Source organism: Grus americana, chromosome 5 (genome assembly GCF_028858705.1).
Source record: "Grus americana isolate bGruAme1 chromosome 5, bGruAme1.mat, whole genome shotgun sequence".
Classification (NCBI taxonomy): Eukaryota; Metazoa; Chordata; class Aves; order Gruiformes; family Gruidae; genus Grus; species Grus americana.
This window is the reverse complement of record NC_072856.1, coordinates 67328066-67351682: the sequence shown is the minus strand read 5'-3', so window position 1 is coordinate 67351682 and position 23617 is coordinate 67328066. Positions and strand designations below refer to the sequence as shown.

At 50.5% G+C, this 23617-nt stretch overlaps 1 protein-coding gene across 4 annotated transcripts in view; it reads right to left on the bottom strand.

Annotated features, from left to right (window-relative positions):
- FERMT2 (FERM domain containing kindlin 2) overlaps positions 1–18511 on the bottom strand; it is a 51160-nt gene extending 32649 nt beyond the window's left edge. For 2 of the 4 annotated variants that reach the window (XM_054826303.1, XM_054826304.1), the window contains exons 1-2: positions 18132–18500; positions 12–245 (exon numbers count right to left, since the gene is read on the bottom strand). In XM_054826303.1, coding sequence (XP_054682278.1) covers positions 12–245; positions 18132–18288 — 391 coding nt within the window. In that variant the 5' untranslated portion in view covers positions 18289–18500. Of the gene's footprint in view, positions 1–11; positions 246–18131 lie in introns of all 4 variants that reach the window. The other 2 variants (XM_054826306.1, XM_054826302.1) reach the window with 2 other exon arrangements.
- Positions 18512–23617: the final 5106 nt, after the last annotated feature.

The window sequence follows — 23617 nt, the reverse complement described above, 5'->3', positions numbered from 1 at the left end:
TCGCTACTTACTGAACGTTTTGCAGATGTCAGAAACCGCCTTGAAGACCCTGTCCGAGAAGTTGACTTTCACCTTGACGTACTTCATGTTGGGCAGCTGAAGGCGAAGCAGCTTGTGCTGAGGTGTGAACTGGAGCTTGGCATCAGCCTGTATCCCGTATTTGTCCAACGTCCAGTGCGTTTTAAGAAGCCAAGTTTTCTTCTTTTCCCACCACAGCGCGTGGTCCGACCAGTCTTTCTTGACATCTAGAACAAAGAAACCGTTTTACCAGTTAAAACTGGCACCAGAATTAGCCTTCAAAGGACAAAAGCAGAAGTTTAAATGCATTTAACCGAGAAGCGACTATCCATCCAAAAACGCCGGCAGCCCTTTTCAGATACAAATAATTGCTTGTACTCAATAGCATCTAGAAGCCACCTTGGAGATAAAAGCAGGAAAGAACCCAAGAGGAATAAGGGTGAGACACAACGTGTCCATGGATCACTCAGCCCGGCAGCGATGAGGCTGGAGCATGAAGTCAAGGGGGTTGTGAACGACCCGACATCTTCCCCGGGAGGGATTTTGCAAAGCTTTTTAAGTTAACTATCAATTCTTGGGTTTCCCCATCCCCACCACATAGGATGCCTCCGCTACCCGAAGGTGAGTCCAGCCCCGCTGGGCACACGCAGAAAACAGAACTAGAAGGAGGTCTGCAAGAAGAATTCAATGCCGTGTCTTCTCCAGATCTTTCAGTTTCTACAAACGAAACTGGAACGTTCCCAAATGAAACTAAAAGTTACTTCCCAGAGGAACAACAGTGCAAAACCCAACAGCCACGTCTCCTCCCAGCAGGGATGTAACCACGGGCTCTTTGAAGGTCACGTCCAAGTTGGGAAGCGCTTGGGGAACGAAAGCATGGTGATAACTCCAAAAGACAGACACTGTGCAATATTTTCCCTTAACATCTGGAATATTTGTCACTAACACCTGCCCCGCTCTCCCTCCTCCCCTGCCATTCCTGCGGAGCATCTTCCGGTCCAACAACCACCGACTGGCAACGTCCCTCCACCACGCAGGAGTAAGGGAAGGAGAAGGGGAGGGAATGATCCAGGCGCTGCAGCTTCTTTTTTGCAAAGCTCTGCTTAGCCTAAACCCACTATCTCCAAAAATACCGACCGGGGGGTGTGTCAGCATCGATGGCCACAGCAGTGCGGACAGCCAAAGCTCTCGTTTCAAAGGAAAAACCAAACGTTTCTGCAGGATGTCATCTGGGCAAGCACACGAGAACCTCAAGAGGCTGCAGGACAAGTTACAGGGATGCTTCTGCATTCGATAGTGCAAATGATAGAGTTATCAGTAAGTTCGGAGCTTATGGACTTTGTATGAGGATTATTTTAATTTTCATAATACAAAAAGAAGCTAGAAAGCAAGGCATTTTCCAGGTTAAGGCACCGGTAATAAAATAATCCAGTTTTCAGCTCCAGATCCTCCTCAGATCCCGGATTCCCGACACGAAACATCAGTTTAACCCACATTAAAACTGCCAGCCGACATTTATCGCAACAGCTCCTTCCCCCGTCCTTCGGCATCGATGCTCGTGCGCGGCAGGGCACCAGCCCGAAATCCAGAGCAAACCCAGCAGAGCCCAGGAGTGACGCCCCGGCAGACACACCACCAAACAGGCTGAAGGTACCAAGGAACACACTCCAGGACAGACATCACGAGCCACGAGCCACATGTGAACTTAATCGAGACGAGAACAGTGTGACAAATGAAGTTTCTTTTCGTCCCTATCTGAAAATGGGATCTCGAGCTCAGGGTTACTGAGAAAAGCCAGCAGAAGCTTTTTTTTTTTTTCTTTGAACTCCTGGTAATGGCATAATCATACAGCCAGAAAGTGGAAATGTTCAGCCAGACTTTTCAACAGCTTTGTACAATCAAATTAAACAAAACCAAATATAGAAAAGCACGCAAACTTGCACAACCTTGGCTACTCTCAAAAAAATCTGAGAAATCATTACAATGGACTTTGGTAACGGAGTCCAACTTCTGCCCTACTGAAAGCTGAACGACCTGGCACTGAAAGTCTGGGGGTAGGGGGAAAAAAAAAACCCACGGCATTCTGAATCACTAACACTTATGCCTAACAGAGGGGATTTGGGTTTACACTGCAGATTAACCTTTCAGGCCACAGCACGAATAGGCACAGCATCGTCTTTCAGCCGGAGAGCAATTAACACTTTGAATTAACAGTGAGATGTTGGCTATGGCCAGAAAGGTAAAGGTCTGTGGCTGCCCCACGGGGCAGTTACGTATAAAAGAGCTTGGCAAATGTTTAGCAGCTGACTTGCGGAGTTGAGTTTAACACTAACACGTTGACAAGAAACCTTTGGTGCTTTGCAAGGCAGCGGCTCCCTTGCTGGCTGGGAGCAACCCTGGCACACCGGGGAATGCCAACCGCCTGGTTAAATCTGATCAAAGGTTTATAAATCTTCACCGGCGTCCCAATTCACGAGTTACTGATTTGTCGGGGTTACGGCTTTACGACGAGGCTTATTATTTCGGCTCAGTCTTTTCCCATTATACTACTGTCAGTCGCAGCACTGGCCAATTCGCGTTTACGGAAAGCGAGCTGAGAGCCCACGTAGGTCTCCGAGCGCTGCAAACTCATTTTAGAGATCCCAGACCTCAAATTCGAAAGGTTACTACAGGTCCACGACCACGCCGCAAATCTCAGCGGAGGTGTTTGTAGATCCAGAAGCTCCTCTGAGTTGTTAAATGCTCCTTGCACATCCCTGAGCTACTGCTTCCAGCCACGAAGCGTACCAGCCTTACGGCAACGCCGTCAGGCGAAGAAGCGGAAATAGAGCTGGCAAGCGTTCCTCAGCATCTCAATCAAAGCAAATAGGAAAAGAAACAGAATTGTTCGGTGGGGTGGGAAAATCCACCCATATTAGTCTAAATTGGGCTGATCGCTGCCTATGGCACGGCAGGGAGAGAACAGCAGAGCCACCAGGATTTAGGCGTCCTCGGTACAATAAAAAAGCGTCCTCCCACCACGGTCATCCTGGGCAAAGGAGAGCACGGAGGGATCCCTGGAAATGAGCCGCACGCGTTTTAGGGTCACAGCAAATCATCGCCACCCGTGCTCCCCTTCCAGGCAAGGAACCTGCCAGGTGAAGGCTGTGGGGCTTTTGGAGAGGCTGCGGGGCTTTCGGGGAGGCTGTGGAGACCTGGAGCTGTCAGTGGCGGAGGGCACGGGGAGCTCCAGGAGCCCAACGGGAAAGGGAAGCACGGCGCTTCCTTCTCGGCATCAAAAATAACCCCCGCTCCCCGCTTCCTCCACCTCCCCGAGCAGCCTGAACCGAAACCTGGGCTGCTGGAAACCTGGGAGGGCTGGGGGACCCGGCTGTGATTTTTTTTTTTTTTTTTTTCCTGAGGAACAACCTGGTTTTGCATTTGTCTCCCAAAACCGTGCCAAGAGGCAGAGAGGCGGCACGGGTGATGCTGAGGACATTTTGTACAGTAAAACCCACGGAACAAACTTGCTGTCCACCTTGAAATGCTGTTCAGACGGTCCTGCAAATGCAGGAGGCATCTTAAATCACCCAGACGGCTGCAGAGACCTCCGCGAGGACAGAACTTTATGAGAACAGATGAAGAGCTGCTCAATAAAAGTGTTTTAAACCCTAAACATCCTTAGCTTTCAATTCATGCCGGTGCCTCGCCGCAGTCACATCGCACCAGCTTGTCCAGCTTAATTACAATTGCAGATCTTTATTCCCACAGCTACCGCTAAATTCACATCTAGAATTCAAGTAGCAGAAAATAAGTCTTAATTGAGATGCGTACGAAGCGTATTTTAATTCTGGGCTTGCTACTGCACAGATACATCATTTCAGCAGCAAAACTGAATTTCGGTAAAGTGCAAAGAGGATCGAGGCAGCCCCGTCCGCTCTGCCTGACGACCCGTTTATCCCATTTATCCCGGGAGCCGGCTGCTCCAAACGCTTTCCCTCTGCCAATCCGTGGATTTTAAAAGTCCCTTTTCTGCTCTGCTTCTGCAGCAGCTATTGAATCGCCCTTCTTCAGAAGCATTACCGTCACTTGGCAGGCTCTCGGTGCGAGCTTATGACTTACTAGCAATAGTATACAAGTCTCCGGCGTTACATAAACACTGCATTTGCCTTGTTATTTCGGGATTTCCCCTATTGCAGATGGACCCTCCTTCCGTGCACCGCTCAGGACAACAATAGAGCCCTGACATGATCAAATAAACCTCTTTCCCCCCCCCCCCCCCCTTCCCTGGTACATGGTTAAACCCCACAAGATGGATATTTGGGTTTGGCGAGCAGGACACTGTGTTCTCCACCTCTGGGAAAGGATCCCACGGGGTAGCACCAGATCCCCTTTCACATACACATCCCTTAAATCCATCAGACAGCAAAGAGCCTACAAATGCCTCCATCACCTTAACAGCGGAGGCAAATTATTGCAAAGCTCCTGCATAAGCTTGAGTAGGTACGTAGGTTTGCATCTTTTTTTTTTTTTTAATTTTTTTTTTGTGTGTTTGATTTTTTGGAAACAAAGATGGGCAGCTGAAGCTGGTTTCCCTGCAACACTCTTCACCTTAAGAGGGGCGGGGGATGCAGCCGAAGCAGAGGTTTCAGTTCATTTCTTAATTATAATTGATGGCTTTTAGAGCAACGGATTCAAGTCTTCAGCCCTCCCGGGGGAGCAATACGGAAGGACCATCCGCCTCCGGTACAAAAGACGGCAGAACCAAAGCCCATCCATCCCGCCGGTTGTTTTTCCATAGGAGCAGAATTAGCAGAGCAGCCCTCCCCGGTCCTGGCTCATCCCCAGCGGCGAGCGTGCACCAGGGGTGCCGTTACCGATGATTATCCCTGCTCTGGTCCAGTCGCGCTGGGAAGCTGAGGTAGCAAAATGCCTTTCCGTTACCCACACAATACCTCAAATTGCTCCACAGATATAGATAGAAACATATGATGCATATAAACATACATATATACATATTTACATCATATATATACACACATATAAAAAATATATGCATATATAATATACACACACAAAACATATGCATATATAAAATATATCTGCATATATAAAATATATATATGTGTCATATATACATACAAATATGTTTGTACAGACACACACATACATATACAAATGCTATCTATGTAAGATGCAGTGCAAGGACTGAAACCAACTCGCAAGCCAAGCATTCCCTCTTGCAAAAAGTGATTTTTGTACTTGGTAATCTACCGAAAAAAACCCAAACGAAACCAAAAAACTGTCCGGGTTTTCAATGCGTTTGGTGCAGATGGGTTGAAATTGGTTGAGGGGTTTTATAAGAACGGAAGAAAGAAAGAAAAAAAGTGGGCTGCATTTTTTTAAGTTAATATGCAATATTAATATGGATTTCATTGAAAAAAATACAGATGTGGACAGCACATTTAAAAGCCCGACGGCAGGCAGCAGACAGCTGGAGAAGCAGTTGGGAGATGAAAGCACCTTTAAACTCAAATACCTGCTGATAACGCATTAATCCAGCGCTCGCAAGCCCTGAGGAGCGGCCAGGGGCTCTCCAAACCAGAGGCTGGGTGTTGGCTGGTTACACACCCCTCTTGGGAAGCTGACCGGGCCAAAAAAAAAAAAAAAAAAAAAAAAAAATCTTTCAAAGGAAAAAAAAAAAGAGACGTCCAGCAATAAATAGCTGGGGAGTGCCTCGTGCCCTGGGTGAGCTCCCCGAGAGGGGATGCCCAGCGCATCGGGATGCACCGCGTGGCCACCCTGCACGGAAAGCAAGGCAGAAGTCTTTACAAACTTGAAAAAGGAGAGCAATTTAAGATGAAAAGTAAAAAACAGGGGAGGAAAAAAACCCCAAAACCTAACCCACAACCCAACAGCAAAAATCATTGCGCATGACCTCATGCGGTTGCTTTGGTAGGTTTTCCTTTTCTACGTACTACCGAGCGGTGCGTGTCAGTGAGGGCTGAAGGCATATCTTCACATCGCTAACAAAAAAAAAAATCAGAGCATATTGCTAATGTTCCCGAAAAGAAGAAAAGGCTACTCCAGTGCGCGGAGCAGGACAGAAGCACTGGGGTCGGGCAAGAATAAAGAAGCGTTTTACAGCAAAGAGCTGCTGAAGGTCCCGCTCCATCCAGCGCCTGCTCTCACGCTCATTAATATTATTTACTTTTCAGAAACTACTGATGCAACCATTGAATTCCACTACGTTTCCTTCCCCTGCCTGCTGACGCTGGTGCAGGGATCAGCTTCTGCATCTCCGTGGATCGGATCCGGACCCATGCGGTTTGCTGGGGACGGCTCTAAGATCATCACTTGCTTTTGGAAAGTCCTCCCAACCGGTGCAGGGATTGGGATTTCATCAGATAGATGTGCCCAGGCTGCAGTGCTGGCCCGCGGACCCTCTGCGACCCTACAGTGCCAGGGACCTAACTGGCTCATTTTGGGCTAATGTCACTGCGGTCCAAAATACAGCAAAAAAGCAAGCTGGAATTTTTACTTTTAAAAAATTAACTATATATATATTCATATATTAAATATATTCATTTGTATTCATATGTATTTATATTCACCTCTCTATATTGATAGATTAAATATATTAATTTATATTCATGTAGCTATAGTTTTCTATATATCCATAAATACAAACACATATTTTTATATGTAAAAATATGAGTACAGCTACGTGCGTACACATACATACACACAGAGCTGTACCCATAGTTTATGGGTGTATATATACACACACGTACATCTATATAGCTGAACCCATTGCTCCCTACGGGGAGGGATGGGACATCGCCTCCTCGCTACTCCCACTGACCTCTTTACACCCAGATTCCTTTAAACATGCCAAAGCCACTCCTAGGACAATTACGGAAAAAAAAAAAAAAATGGAATTGTTTACATGTATTTTAAGCCCAACAGAAATGCTGATGTGTTTTGGTGGGTGACACGGTTGCTTTCTTGGGGCAGGTTCTATTTTTTAGCGCAGATTCGAGTTTTTTGGGGTATGGCGCGCACCGGAGTAGAGTCCCCTCCATCCCTCGACGGGGATTTAATTGCAGAGCAAAATTCAAATTGGAATGAAAATCCTCCCAGCCTCTGGTCACGACACTTGAAAAATTATACTTTGAAACACGGAGATAAACGTCCTATAAAATTATTATCAGACTACCGTAATAAAGCTGTAGGCACGACAATCTGATGCTCTTGGTACTAATGAGACTTAATAGGGGTTTTTAATCGCGTGCCCCATACGTATTTGACACACGCTATGAAAAATATAGTGTACAGGAGCCACCCTGCAGGAATCATCTGCAGAAGGGCTTTTACCCACTGGCAAATGCAAAGTGGTACCTTGAATTCTATTTACCACCACGGGCAACTATCACCAAAATTTTATCTTTCTCTGTTTTCAGGAGAACAAATATTAAGGACAACATAAACACACCCAGAGAGGTGTCCAAAACAGGGCAGACCTGTACTGGAATTTAAATCTAAGAAGAACATTTCTTGCATTAAAAAAAAATAGTTTGACTTGTTAAAAAAAAAAAAATAAATACGGACAAAAGCAGCCTTGTTCCCAACGCTGTGATTCCTGCGAGCGTGACCGAGGGCAGGAGACCTCCCTCTCGTCCCGGCGTGCCAGGGGACACGCTCGTGGTTCATCGCTGCAAAATCCTGACGTCAAAGCACGCCGTGTCATTGCAGAGAGCTATTCAATAGCGATGAAAAAAAGGAGGAAAAAACCCCAACAAAAAACAATGTGTGGAGAACATGAGCACATCAGGATGCAATGCTGAATGCAGACGTTCAACGTGTCCTTGCTCAGAAAAATTATGGAGCATCTTCTGCAAACAAGGGGACGTGCTGCTACGCTGCTCGAGAAAGAAATGTCCTTGTATTGAGTTTATAAGTAAAGCTCACAAGGGCAAGCCCATGTCTCGACAGCTGAAGCACGGAAGAGGTGACAAAAAACCAAAATAAATGCAGCAGTCAATTTTTTGTTGCTCCAAACCAAGCCCCTCCTGAAGAGCCCACCACGTGCACAGCCCAGCGACAAGGCACGGCAAAAGCCCCCGTGAAATTTTACCGCTTGGTTTCTAAATCACTGGTATTGTTTCACGATCCGCGCGCGGAGCAGGGATGCCGTACAAGCCCACCCCGTGGATGAGCATCTTTATAAAAGCACGAGGCTGATACACGGAACCCAAAGCCCCGTGGAGGGGCTCGAGCTGCTCGACCCACGGGGTGCTGAGCCTTCAAGCGTCTCTGCCGGAGCCAGGTCTGCACACAGGCTTCAGGGAGAACAGCAAATCCCAACGAGCCTGAAAGTTCCTTTTTTTTTTTTTTTTTTTTTAGTAAACTCTCGGAAGGAAGCTCTTTTCAGTGTTAATAGGATTACTCAACTAGCACTTGGAAATTTAATTCATTAAGATGCCACGGCAGTATCTACTACTTGCATTGCTCGTACTGAAACCCAAATACCCCCTCCTCCTAGGGCCAAAACGATTTATCTCGTGCCGGCCACGCCGAAAGGCACCTTTGCTGGAACGGATGTCACTGACCTGCGGAAAGAACGGCAAAACCCCTTTTAAATTTGCTTTACACCGCTGATGCTACCCCACAAATGCAAAAGGCACCGGCAATCCGTACCCCAAGCTGTGAACCCAGCATATGCTGTTTGCCCTAGAGGTACCTACGTACATTTATTATGTTTTTCTGCATGCATTCATTATACATACATACATACATATATATATAACAAAATCTATTTTATTTCTCAGCACCTATTGCAGCAGGAGGTCTACGGGTTTCTGCGAGCTGCTCACTTGCCCAGTAAAGCCATTCCCAACCCCGTCTAAACCCCCTGAGCAGGGAGAGCAGTTTTGCAGCGATGCTGAACCCAGCTGAAACGTCAGGAAATCCTCTGGAGGAGCTAAAAGCCAGGGTCACCTCGGCTCCCCAACACCCCCCCGCTGACAAGCACCGAGCAGCTCAGGAAGGTCTTTGCCAGCGCCGCGCAGACTTGCTTTAAATCCTTGCTTTAAATCCTTGCCCCAGCACCCCAGAGCAATTTGGCTTGCTCATTTTTCTATGGAAGGGAATAAAGGAAAGCAAGGGTGGATTTTTTTTTTTTTTTTTTTTTTTTTTAAGCAATAGGATCTTTACAACCTGATTGTGCTGAGTGTTTCCCATCAAGCACCCCCCCCCTCAGAGGAGGCTTTCACCGGCGGCTGCTCCCTGCCTCCCATGGAACCACGAGAAATGGCAGAAAACTCAATTAAGGAACATGGTTTCCATGATTCATCCGGCAGAAAATAGGAAGCATCGGACAGAAACACAGCAGCGAAGGAAGGAAGGAAGGAAGGAAGGAAGGAAGGAAGGAAGGAAGGAAGGAAGGAAGGAAGGAAGGAAGACCACTTCCCCAGGGAGCACTGCACTGCCTTGACCACCAGCCTGGCTCTCCCTCCAGCCGTATATCATGCTTCCCTCACCAAAAAGGAAAAGTGCCCCAGGGTGACGGTGCCAGCAGTTAATCCTGACTCATCCCCAATGAACGTGCAAGGCATAAGGGAGCCGTCCCTGCCAAGAAGACATCATACCCAATAACAGGGCCAGAGGACATTTGGCGGGACGGATGTGTACAGCGGATAAAGGAGGATGGAAGAGGCAACCTGAATTCCCAACTTCTCGTCTGAAGCTTCATTCTCGCCAGGCAATTCCCCGAAGTGTGTCTGAATGACGGTTATTCTCCGATAAAAGCTTCACCCCCCGGAAAGCGAGGTTTCCAACCGTGGCGATGCCTTGGGCACCCTCACCCCACAGCAAACCTGTGAGCCAGCGTTGGTCCAGATGGGGGTCCTGGTCTGCAGGAGAGGGACACCAAACCTTCCAGGTTTCACCCAAAGTGCATCCCCCCCAGGCAGAGCGTCAGGGAAAGGAGTCTCATCCCTCCCTGGCAGCGACGGCAGCCAAAAGCAATTCACATGCCACCAGCCTTGCCCTGCACGAGTTTCAGGATGAGCTCCTGGGGCAAAGCAAGATTTGGGGGGAGCAGCCGGTCTCTGCCCGGGGTCCTTTGCAGAGCCATGGGGAGATGCCCTGGGAGGAAACCCCACCATTTTTCTTACTTATTCGTGCACATCAGCCCAAGCCCATTGACGCAAGCAACACACTTTTAAAGGGCTTTAAGATCTCTAACCTTGAGCCTGGGTCCACCTCACCATCACACAACCAAGCTGAGACACAAAAGCCGCAGGGCAGGACATGCAGAGCGGCGGCGAGGACAATTTCTGCTGCAGACGGGTCTCGAGATGGACATCAATTTGAGAAAAGCTCTGTGTATTATCAGCGAGCGAGGGAAGCTCAGCAAGACAGCGATATAGCTCTTTCTAGGCAATGTCATAAACCGCAGACTTTCTAATTGAATTTGGAGTTTTGGTAATTAACCCTTCCAAAAGTACATATGCCTGCAGGGACGAGGGGGGGGAAAAAAACCCCCACCCAACCACCAAACAAACACGTATAATCGGCTGGTAAGAGACTTAAAATGTAATAATGGGCAAGATGGATTTTTGGTTGCTGCGTAGCTGTTTTGCAAGCTAAAAACCACCCGAGATTATAAAGGGGAAGGTTTATGCAACTGCCGTTGTGCCTGTTTGCCTACACACACCCCCTCCCAATGCTGTTCTCAACCTGTTGTCCAAATTCGGCTGCATTTTACCAAAAATTGACAGCCTCCAAGATCCCACCTTGTCTGCAAGAGAGGGACGAACGCTGGCACACGGACACGCCATGCACACAGCTCCTGACCGAGGTTCGTATTTGAACGGACGCCGAGCGTGAGCTGCACCCAGAGCTGCTGCAAAGTCAACGGGAAAACGGGCGAGCGCCAAGTAAAGCAGAGGAGCACGGTTCTCCGAAAAGAAAAAAGAAAATAAAGAAGCTTTCCTCTGGTTTGCTGAGTTCTTCTCTTCCCCTTCCCCACCATTTCTACCTGGTGGAAGCTCCAGCCTGGACAACTGAAACCAGAACAATGTGCAAAAGCAAACCTGGGCAAGAAAACTAAGTTACGGCAACTCTGCTCAACCTCATCATTTCTCCATCCAGCAGGAATTTGTGCATCTCGGTATTTTTCTGAATTGTAACACTTGAAAAACCCTGGAAGCCACAAAGAACGTTCAGAACCGAATCCCACCAGCTGAGGAGCTTGGTTCGGTTTTGTTTCTCTGCCCCTTTCTAAGCTATCGGTTAATTCACATTTCAGAACAAGAATGAAGAAATGCATCTTCTTTAAGATGTTTTAACGCTACGAGACTTTTTCCCCCAGGCACGCCCAGGGTTGGATGCTGGGCCGCAGTCGGTGTGCCAAGAGCCCCACGAGCGCCATAAATCTCCTTCCTTCCCCTTGTCTCTACGAAAAACCACCAATAAAAAAAAAATAAATAAATCCCCCAAACACCCAAAATAGGAGCTCACGGTGATAGTGTCATGGGTGATGTCGAAACGGCTGAAGTTTGCAGTGCAAATACTCCCTCTTCTCTTTCCCAACTCGGTAAACACTCCCCACATCCACAATTCCATGCAGTTATCCACAATCCTCCCCCAATTTCATGCAGTTATCCACAATCCTTCCCCCCATCCCTAATCACAGACCAAGGGTTAAAACGCAGATCCCTGGTTTGTTTTTTATAACTTCCCATAGCGGGTTTGCAAAAAGCTGCTCATAAACCCGCGGCGCTCGGCAAGCTACAGACCGACAGCTACCAAATGCCATTTCTTTAAATCAAAAATCAGAGGTGGGGCACGATTTTACCCTGGTACCCAGAGGAGGATGGTGCCTGCTAGGAACGCAACCATCACTCGCGTAACAGCACGGAGAGGGTTCAGAAATCCCTGCCAGGGAACACCCGGAGGCATTTGGCTTCTATACGGAAATATTAAAACTATTTTGAGTACAATTTGTTTGGGTTTTTATAGGGTTGAGGGAGACTCAGCCAGATGCCTGGGAGAAATGCAAGCCTTGATGGAGAAGGGTGGGGAAAAGGAAAGGATGGCTATGGGGGGGAAAAAAGAAAGGGGGGAAAAAAAAAAAAAAGGGAAGTGCGTGAATGTGATGATTTCTATCATTTTAGCTGCCTTGGAGTGGCATGAGCATGATGAACGCAGCTCCCCACACCGGCTTCCCCGCGCGCCTTACGTCAAATCGAAACCTGACGGAGCTGGAAGAGGAAACTACTGATTTGGGCTGGGTGGGAGCAGCAAACCCAACAATTTCCTGTCTGTGGTACAACAAACCCAGGCTCTGGTATTCGCGGGAACGCCGTCGCCGCCTCCCGTCCCGCTCTCTTCCCCCTCCGACCGGGATCTGTGTCATCGGCCGGGCTCTTTCAAGCCAAAGCAGATAGCTCGTAGTGAAAGAGTTTTTAAAAAAAAATTAAATAAAAATAAAATTTAAAAAATTAATATTTTTTTTTGTGCTTCCAAAGAGTCATCACTGCTCTGGGTAGAAATATTAATTGCCGTGACCGCAGCTTGGAGCTGCCTGCATATGCCTCTTACCTACCCCCGCCCCAAATTCCTCTGGTCATTGGCAGTTCAGCTGAATATTCCACTTAGCCTAACAAAGAGGACATTATTTGAGACACAATCCTGTAATTTGGTGTGGGCCTACGTGGAAGCTTCCTGGAGGCAAAAGCTGGACTTAATGTAAAGAGCCAGCCCCACACAGATCAATGTGCGCAGCCAGAGAGCATCCGTGTCAGCAGGCACTTGAATATTCTCATTTAAATGTCAGTAAAAACGTGTTATTTGGGGGACAAGGATTCAGCACAGGTCACTAGCAAAGGTCTTAATCGAGTGGCAGGATGTAAATGCAGGGTGCATTAGCAGCTCCGTCGGTCTCCACGAAGATGCTGCAGAAGCGAGAGCGTCTGTGCCTGGAGCATCTCTGCTGGGCAGCGTCTGGCCGCCTCCAGGGTACCACTTTCGCCTCAAAATGGCCCAAACCCCTGCCTGCTTCTGGAGCAGGAGGACTTTATCCCCCCCAGCCTCTGTGCTCACCATCCCACCTCCCCGCAGCTGTGCAGGTTTAGCTGTTTAAAAGCCTGGGATGAGGTTTCTCCAAGGAAACGTGGCGGGGGGTCAGTGCGGAGCATCCCAGGAGTCCCGCCTGCCCAAACCGCAGCAGCCCGAGCTGCCCTCAGCAGCAAACACGGCCACCGTTTATCACGTTATTTGAGACAACCGCTCACCACCCCGCCTCAAAGGGAATTCAAACAGCTTCTTACAAGCCTCCCGGCATATTAAATGGCACTCAGAGTCCTCTCCTGAATGCCACGTACTTGAAAAGCAATATTGAGGGGTGACTGAGCACCGATTTTGAAGCAAAACATCCTTCTCGTCTCGACTGACAGCTGATGGCCAGACAAATATCTGCAGATCTTGCAGATGAAGATGCTCAGCTGTCATCCTGGCAGCATGGACCGGAGAAATGTCCTGACCATACTCCAGGCACCAAGCACTGATGCTCAGGTAAGTATTTTTGGAAAGCATGGCTACAATAAAAACCCTTCCTTTATTTCTCTTCAGCCTCCAACCACTTCTCTCGCCTCCTCTAACAGCGAGGTGATACATGGTCACCTAGTGAGCCCTTAGCTTGCCCGGAGATGGCCAAAGCAAAAGGACCAAGTCGCCTGCAAGACAGCTCTGCAGACTCATCCTGCCTTGTGTTTGCAATAGGAATGGGCTGGGACAAGGACTCTGCATTTCTCTCACACAGCTTTAAGCTGTTTCAAAGAGTTCATTCCAGTTTCAAGGCAAAGCGTTTCCCCAGCACGTCTCACGACGGCTTGGAGCATTTATAAGCACTGCAAAACCTCAAACGCAAACCTGGGGAAATCAATGACGCTGCACTTTCTTGGTGTTTTATTCATAACCCTTTAAGGGGTCCATTAAGAAAATGAGACTTTACAGGGAGAACGCTAATACTTCCAATCGATCTCACAAAAAGTCCAGCTGAAGTCATTGGCAACGTAACGTGGGCAGAGTCCATTCGATTGCGAACAGAGCCTCCTGGGTGAACCCCAGACACATTTGCGGGCTAAAAACCAGCAAAAGAGCAAGCCTGATCTGTTACGATGTGCTATGTCACCTAAACCAAAACACTTTGCATGTGACAACTCCTGTGCCAGTCCTCAGGTGACGTCCCGCCCTCTCCCAACTGATGGAAAGGAGATAGCGAGGGAGCTGCCACGGGGAACAATGGAGTTTAAAACAGTTGCCCAAACCCTTATCAAAGACGTGAGTCACAAAAACCCCAAGGCCTTAGAAGATGTCATCACTGCCTGGCGTTATCAGCCGCTCTCCATGGAGGGCAGGGGGTTTGCTTTGACATTTATCGCTGGTGCAGCCCGTGTGCCCGTCCTGGCTGGATAAAATGGGGATGCCACCACGCCGGATAAAATGGGGATGCCACCACGCCGCGGGGCAGCACCGCCAGCCACCCTCCCCTCCCGCCCTGGCCAGGGGATGCAGCAAGCTTTACAGCCTTTTGGTCCAGGAGTATCGGAATTCCAAACCCAGGTGGGTTTTGGGGTTTTTTTTTTGTTCACTTATCTGTTTTCTTCAGGTACAAACACCTAAAGGTGCTCAGTCCTCCCCCAGTGCTCCCAGTGAGCCCCCGCAACTGGAGCTGGCTGCCATGCACATACTGCCTGTACAAAAAACCTAGGGAGAAATCTGCATTTCCATTGCAAAACTTCTACCCATGGACTTTCTGCATCTGCTCAGTGCACATTTAGGTCATCTGTCTTAAACCATTCTTCTGCCAGCCACCATTTGTCCCCCCCTTCCCTGTTTCTGTCAGCTAGCCTTTTATTCCCACTACCGGACAGAGCATCCCCCAAACGCAATCCTGTGTTTAACGTATATCCCACAAAGCTCACCCAAGCGCATTTCAAAAAAGCAATTTTTTTTCTTGCATGCGTTTAAAACAGCCTGAAGTTGACAACAACAATAACCTCTGTTCACTTCCTTCCTTCCTCCCTCTGCTCCCAGAGATTTTAAGCCTCATTTTTTTTTTTCTTTTTAAGTCAATAGTGGCAAAACTCCTAAAAAAACCCCTGGGTGAACACCAGGAGTTGCCAGTACAGACCCCAGCCCGCACGGACCAACTAAATACTGCTGTCCTTCAAACCTCAGCAGGTTTGGTTTTTTTTTTTTTTGCCTGTTTTTCAGAGATGACTCTGCCAAGCATACGGCACTGCTCAATTAACGAAGTGGCTTACTCCAGCGGGGTGATAAATAACAGGGGAGCGAACAGGTCATTGCAATTCACTTGAGTAACCAGAATCCCTATCTGCCGCTTGGGTTTTTTCCAATCCCTGCCTGCATTAGTGACAGATTTTAATTGCCTATTCCCAAATAGTCCGACCGCAGCCGCTCTGCGCAGGCAAGGAGCGAGTCGACAAGATTTACTGATATCCACAGCCTTGCAATTAGGGAGGAAAGACTTTCCTGCGTTCCTGCTCCGACTGTGGCACCCCAACACACGTCCCTGTGCACCCCAGCCCTCTCCAAGGCAAAGGGCTATTCACTGCGATCATTTTCTCCTACAAACATCAGAAATTACTAATGTAAATCTAGATTTTTTTTTTCCCTTTTCCAAGCTCCCCTTGCTGCTGGGAGGGGGAAAGGCATTTCCCCCCCCCCTCCAGCTCACTAAAGGTTGAAGAGCTTCTACCAGCATCCTACAAACCAGAGCAGGGCTGGTCTGCCGCAAATTCAGAGCGATGCCCTAAACTTCAGTGGAACTCTGGGCAGGCCACAAAAATCTGCTTTCCCTTCCCTCCGGCAGCACGAAGCCTACAGGAGTTTTGTCCCAAAGGACGGGGCTGGCAAACCCCTGCCCAAGGCACAGCCCCCCCCATTCCCCCCCACCCCCCCAACATGCAAGCGGAGCCGTTCATAGGGGATCCCAGAGCTGCAGGCAAAGTTTATTTTTAAGACATTTCCTTAAAACTCACAGCAAAAAATCCGCTTTGCAAAAGATGAATAATTTTTTTTTTTAATGCTGGGAGTTGTTAACAAAGGGAAACAAACACCGGCAGGGACAGAGGAACAGGTTAAAAATGTAGGGAAAGGGTTTCGACGTGGAAAAATTGCAAAATTAATATATCTGGAGACGAAGCAGCGGCAGAGGCTGGATGAAGGAAGGTATTGAGGAGGCACATGAGGGTGAGGAGTGAGTCCCGTCCCACCCCGCTCTGCTAAACCCGACCCTGATAAACTGGCAAGAGCTCAAAGAGCCATAAAAATAATGAGAGGGCTGGAAGAGCTGACATGCAGGAAGATTAAAAGGAACTAAATACGTATAGCTTGGCTCGGCGACAAAAGCCAAGGGGAAAGGGAAGGCAACAGCCGGAGATATCCAGGGTCTATATCGTCCCGGGGAGGGGGGCATTGGGGCTGAGCCCCCCGGGAGAGCAACCAGCCTCGCTCCCCCCTGCCAGGGCCAGCGCTGCGGCCGCTGGATTCCTTCCCTCTAATACAATCCCTAATTTAACAAGTGGAGAGGATCCGGGCAAACACATTTAGGGGAGGGGATGCATTACGTCAGGCGCTAATTTAGGTCCTCGCTGGGCTTCGTCCCCATGCACGCGCCCGGCTTTCGGCACACGAGTCGGCCCCGGCTCTGCTTCGGCATCTCCCAGCCCTGACACCCAGCGCCACTCGAAACAGAGGGGAGCATCGCTTACTCATTTCTGATCAACGGGATGGTTTTTTATTGTTTCTAGAAAGCTGGGTTTTTTATTTTTTTTTTCCCTAGCCACTGAGTGCTCAACTTCAGCAAATCTTTCTGCAGCTCCAGCATAAAAATAACAAAAAAAAAAAAAAAAATTAAGTTTTTGGAGAGTCAAGGCTATCTCCAGCACGAGACTCTTTGATGCGAGCACTTGCTTCCTTTTGAAACAAGCATATTTATATCCGTCTCTTCCTTCCTTTAACTTCAGATAATTAATAAATCAAAACCTAAGCATGGTGGAAGATGGTATTTTTAAAGCCGCACAAGGGCTTTGCATTGAACCGGGACCTGCAGGCGCAGCTGACAGCTCCGCTACTCCCACAGCCGCAGGCACGCGCGAGGACTTTGCAATTAATACTTTATTTGAGCAATTACAGTCATCATCCCAGACTGTACCGTTGAGTAAACACCCGAGCCTAACAAGCTGATTAAAAAAAAAAAACCCAAGAGGAAGGTTTAGCGGGGCAGAGTTCCCCACGGCCGGTTGGATTGGGGTGCTCGCTCTTCGGCGGGGAGCGCGCCCAAGCTGGCTCTTCCACCACGAAACCATCCCGGGTGGCTTCGGCCACGCGTTCCCACGCGTCCCAGACAAACGGGCTCTTTGTCCAGGTGCGCACCCAAAGCCACCGGACACCGCGGTGTCCCCGCTCCCCAAGCCTAAGCCCCCCCTCGCCCACATCACCCCGTTAATCGCCCCATGCTCCCAAAGTACCCTGAGAGGCGCCTTCCTTGTCCGAAACAGCACAGAGCCAGCTACAACTTCACAATTAAATTTTCCTGTAAACCGGAGAGCAACCATAAAAATACCTCCCCCCCCCCCCGCCCCATCACCCCATAAATTAAAAACTTTCCCAGCTCTGTGTAAAACCCTGCGTGCAAAGCAGCCGGTGGACGGGGGCTGAGCCCCCGGCAGAGTCAAACCGGCCCCGAGGGGGGGTGGGGGGGAAAGTTTGGCCGGTTTTGGCCCGAGGCGGTTGGGAGGCGGCAGCGCTGGGCGCTGGCCGGGCTGGGAGCGGGGGGTGCCGGGGCTGGGGGGGGGGGGTGTCTGGGAGCAGCCTGGAAGGGTGCATGGGGGAGAGGGGCTGCTCGGGGCTAGGATGGGGTGCTCAGGTAGGGTGCTGAGTGCCAGGGCAGGGTGCTGGGAGCTAAGGAACAGTACTGGGGCAGGATGCTGGGGCAGGGTGCTGGAGCACAGCACGGGGATTGGGTGCTGGGGGGATGCCGGGGCAGGGTGCTGGGCTGGGGGGGGGGGGGGGTGGGGGGTGCCGGGGGGGGGACTCACCGAGCTTCTCGACGAGGCGCAACATGACGCCGCCGATGTGGATCTCGCCGGTGACCCGCAGGGTGACGTCGCGGCCCAGGTCGGTGACATGGACACTCAGCTCCCACGTCCCATCGGCGTAGCAGCCGTCCGGCATGCGGATCCCGTCCAGCGCCATGGCCCCGGCCTCCTGCGCCGCCAGCCGCGCCTCACCGCCCGCTCGCCGGCACGGCTCGGCTCGGCACGGCTCGGCACGGTACGGTACGGTACAGCCCGCCTCCGCGCCCCGGGAAGGGGTGGGTGTGGGTGGGATGGGGGCGCGGTGGGGCGGGATCGGGGGGGTGCAGCGCTGCCCCGCCGCCCCCCAGCCGCTGCCTGCGGGGCCGCCGCGGGAGGAGAAGGGGCGGGCGGGGAAAGGGAGGAGGAGAGAGGAGATGGGGGGGGAGGAGGAGGAGGAGGAGGGGGATAATAATTAAAGGAAAAACGCGCCCCGCGCCGCCGGGCCCCCTTGGCCTTTTATGGAAGCGAAGGACGGAGCAAGCGGGGCCGCTCCAACATCCGGGACTCGCCGGGGGGCGGCCCGGCCTGGCCCGGGGGCTGGTGCTGCTGGCGGGGGCAGCCGGGCCGGGCCGGGGTTCTCTGCGGGGCCGGGGCTCGCTGCGGGGCCGCCCCGGAGCGTGCGGAGAGGGGAGCGCATGAGCCGGCCCGGACAGCGTCCTCTAGGGCCGGTGGAAACTCCGTGTCCCAAACACGCGTGGATGCTTTGAGCGCCTTTCCGCAGCAGCCTTGCCCGCTCTGCTGCCTTTAGGGTTGGTTCTGTTGTTTTTCTTTTTAACGCTGGCCATTGAAAAGCCCCTAATTCATAAGCAGAATACTTCTCGTTAGGCAAACCCCTTACCTTAGCATCGCGGTCCATGGCCTGCGCCGTGCCCTCGCTGAGGCTGGGCGATGTGCTAGTTCCCTCCGTCCTTACCATCTGTGAATCTAGGAAATAGGAACTGTCTTTAAATAAGAGTCTGAACCGACACAAATGGAGAGAAAAAAAAAATATTATCCGCTTCCTGTAGCTCTCCACCCAATGATACATACATCCCGCCAAGGCAACCGGGCTTCCTGAAAAACCGTCACGCGGAAGGAGATGCGTTTTGAGGTCCAGCATGGTGGTCAGTGGCGGTGGGCAGGATGTGTCCTGCACCGTGACGGCTGGTAGAAAGTTGCATCCCGACAAAGCCTGGCAGCCTCGGGGACGGCTCCGCCAGCCCAGAGCTTTCTCCAGGAGCGCGGTTCCTGCAAACGGCAGTGGGAGCTTTGCCGCTTTGAAGGGGATCTTAATGGGGATGATAAAGTCTCACCACCTTTTCACTTTTGCTGTTATAATGGAGATATTTCTAAAGGTCTGTTCCTCTGTTTTCCCGTACACATTAATAAAAGCTTTCCCAAAGTTGCTCTGGGCAGAGTAAGCCAGGTTTTACACATAAACAGTGCGGAGGATTTGGGCTAACGTGGCTGATGCTGCCAGAGGAAAATTGGGTAATGCTGCCCCGAACGGTGGGAGGACGGACAGCAGATGACATCCCCCACCAAATCCTCCCGGGGCCTTAATCCCTGTCAATGTAACCCCCATTTCATCCCCCCAAACGTGAAAGCTGGAGCATAATTCACAGGGTGATGGCTTGGGAAGGCAGGGGAAAGCCGGTCTGTAACAATAAAGCTTTCACAGATTGTATCTCGGTGTTCTTCCAGTGTGAAACAATAGGGCAATAAATAGAAAGGGTTACTCTCAACCAGAACGGTTTGGACGAGGTTCCCAGCTGATGCAATTCAATACGACGCCGCCGGAGCGAGTAACCTTTTAGTACAGCTGATTGCTGCCGTGGGGTAGAGGCTGCTGGTTCCCTGCGCTCTTAAAACAATTTGCAGAGTTTCTTTTTCCCTGAGGAAGGGGAAAGCCGCTCTCTCTGCCTTCTCCGTCCCCGCAGACTCTCCTTTCCTCCCAGTGCCGCTGCTCGGCGGTGGGTGTGCGGAGAGGCGGGCAGTGTGATCTCCAATGCTCGGCCGAGACGCAAAGCAAGGTCAAAAATGCACTGGCGAGGCTCTTGCGTCAGAGGCAGCCAAGCATCCCCGGGGCTCTTCCCACTGTTTGCAACAAGTCCTCACTCCATCCGAGCAGCAATAGCCAAATAAGGTGCCGAAACGCAGAGCCGCTTCCATTGGGACAGGGATGATACCTACCAGATCTGCCGGCAGCACAGCTCCCGGCCCACCGCTCCTTCTGCCTCTGCTCCGCAGAAACCGGGATGCTTTTCCGATGAAATGACTCAACGGGCATCTTTGGGAAATCAGCGATGAAGCTGAGCGGCTCCTTCCCTGTCGCGGGTTTTTATTTGACTCGTTTTGCCTTTTTTTTTTGTTTGTGACCTTTTTTTTTGTTTGTTTTTAAACTGTTACGTGCAGTTGTTGAAACCAGCTGGCTTTCCCGCCTGGCTGCTCCGGGGCTGCAGGCAAGCCGGTCAGACTGGCTCTTTCCAGGGTGACCAGCTACGGAAACCTGCCCTGTGCATTTGGGTGCTTCAGCTGGGTGACTGGAGCAGGAAAAGCAGCACGACAGAGTGCCCAGCCTGTCACCATATACAGAGAAATTCCCCAAACCTCCGTGTAAATGAAAGCTCCGCTTCCTCAAACGCTCCGGTGCGGCCAAGCGCAACGTGTTCTGACCGGGTGGTGGGCAGCCCCTGCTCGGCCCCCATCGCCCCTCCGGTTCACCTGGGTTTCAATATTCCCCGTCTGCAACTCCTTCCTTAACAAGGGCGAAGTATCAAAAGAAAACCCAAAAAAGGAGAAATGCAGACGCTTGTTTTTCCCCCGGGCACTTTTTGTGTCTAACACCTCCCTGCCTGCGTGCTCCCTTATAACCCACTGCCACTGGTACCGCTCCTCTTCACACGGGGTTTGCAAGCTCTTTACTTCTCCCTGAGTTTTACTCTGAGCTCTTTACAGACATCCCTTAAGCGATGGGGGACTTGGAGCCCCTCTGAAAAAATACCCTACCAGAAATACTCTTGGGCAGCGACTGAACAGCAGCACAAACCACTTACTGCCTGCTCCCGCATCTCCGGCACCGCCTAACAGCAGGTGAGAGAGGTTCAAACCACCTGGGTGGTTTTTCTTCATGTGTCTCTTCATCTCCTTCCACCTCTAAACGTCTTTCGGATGTAGCCAAGGTTCACTTTTCACAAATTACCGTTTCCCAGCAGAGAGAAGGTCGCGCTCCTGGCAAAGGAAATGTGCTGGGTAACTCCGCTTCCTTGTTTATTCCTGGCCACATTCGTTCTTCCCTGATTTTGTCATTTCGGAAATGTCCACGTGACTCGGCTTTTCATTTTTCTGAATGTACGTGCAGAGTAATGAAGCTGTCACAGCTACGTATTGTACAAATGTACAATCACCTGGCATACGCATAGAGTTATGCAGCGTCCTTGTAATGAAAGTCTGGATAATATTTGGAATTAAGGTCTTGAAGAAGCATTTGAGATGCAGAGGTTTAGTCTTCCCAGATTGCAGTAATTCCCTCTTGTGATCTTGCAAAGATTATTCAGCACCTCCATACCTCACTGCCCAGCAGTAAAATAATGTTTGTTTCTGTCCCTCAGGACACAACTCCAGCGATGCAGCCCCACTGCTTTGCTCACGCGTAGCCTTCCTCCAGGCTCATCATCTCAGCTGGATGTAACGTTTCCTTCTGAAGAATGAGGTCAGACGAATTCCCAGGAGTTTATTTCATCTTTGGGCCTGTCTGTTACGGAACCTCGGCACCCTTTTCTTGGCGGGTTCGTAGCTGGTGTGGTGTCTTTGGGTTTTCCCACCAGCTGCGGGGGAGAATGGAGATGACAGCAGGTATCGGAGCTGGAGGGGCATGTGGAGCCCAGGGTTGAACGCACAAGGCAGCGCTGCATATCTTCACAGAGTTTGAGGGCCAGGAATAGATCTGTAGACTCAAGTCCTTGCATCTTCAGGGTGGGACATTTGTCCTGGCTACTTGAAGGGAAGTTCAGGCAACCTGATGTGGGAATGCAGCTGGGTGCTCTGGGCAAGCAGTACTGGTGCCAAGACGGGTATCTGTACCTGAAGCGAGAGCCATCGACCTTAGGAGGTTCATGTGGCCAGATCTCTCCTCCTGATGGCCACAGGCACATGGGATGAAGCCATGGACCAAGATTTGAGACTGTCGCAACCATCCAGCTTGGTCCTTCGTGTCCGCAGGTTACAAAATACATCCCTGCAGCTGGAATAAATCCTAGCTTGCAAGATATAGCTACGCTCAGATAAGAGACGTGAAGCCAGAGCGAGCTACCTCCTCCCTTGATAAGTCAAGCCAACGTTTCTTTGCCCTACAGCTACGGAATCGCATCTCATTTCCATGCTGCATGTGCCTAACATCAGCCGCGGTGCGCTGGAGCCTGCTAGGCTTGTGCTGCAGGACAAACCCTGCTGCAGGGCTCTTCTCTGTCCCCTCTTCACCTTCTTTCCAGGAATTGGGGTCAATTAAGTTCTTGAAGCCTCAGGCTGGAAGGTTTGTTTCCCAGCCTCTTGCTCCACAATCAGCTCTTCATAACAAATAACTCCACTGGCTCTCCTGACTCGGCATGTGTCAGGCATTAGTTTCCTGTTGACATTAATCCCTGTGCCGTCATTTATCCTTCTTCTATCATGCGGTCATGTCCTTCTGATGTTTCCAGCTGTCAGGAGTGACCTCCATCGAGTGTGACTCTTGCCTTGGCCCAGAAAGGAGGCAACGTGCCCCAAGTCATTCTCCGCTTGTCCGGTCAGAAGGGTCCTTGAACTTTGTGTCTGAAAGGGCTGGTGGGTCCTGGAGAACCCTCCTGACATCTGTTTTAGCCAGAGGGAGTTGTTAGCAGAAGACTTGAATCCATGTGATGGAGAATTTGGATAGATCCAGGTAAATTCTCCTGAAAGTTGATTCATCCCCAGGGCTGAAAATGTCCTTCCAGCACCCTGCCCGGGGTCCCGCTCCCATCGCTGATCTTCCTCTGCATCGCCTGTGCCTGGCTCGTGGTTTTGGCACCACTCATCATCCTCACCGTGGGTGCTTAATGTCACCTTGTGACTTGCACAGCAAATCACGCTGCTCGGCATAGCCCGTGTTTTAGTAAAGGATGGGGCAGAAACACAGCACAGGGATGCAGGAACATGTTTCTCTCAGCGGTTGCCATCCCCATTGGTCTTTCAAACAGCCCCAGGACCCCCAGGGATGTTGCACCATTGCCTCCATCCAGGCCACCACCAAGGTTTCCAAATTCTTTCAGCAAAACCTGTCCCAAACTTAGCTTTCCCTGGCCGCTTGCACTGACTCTTGGAGGGTGCTCTCCTGCGGATGCTGTGGATGCTTTGCATGGTGCTGTCAGCAAATGCTTGGTGTAACTCAGTTTCTAGAAACCCAGGATGGAAAACGCTGTGTTTTTATGAGGTAATCCCAGAACACGATCAGT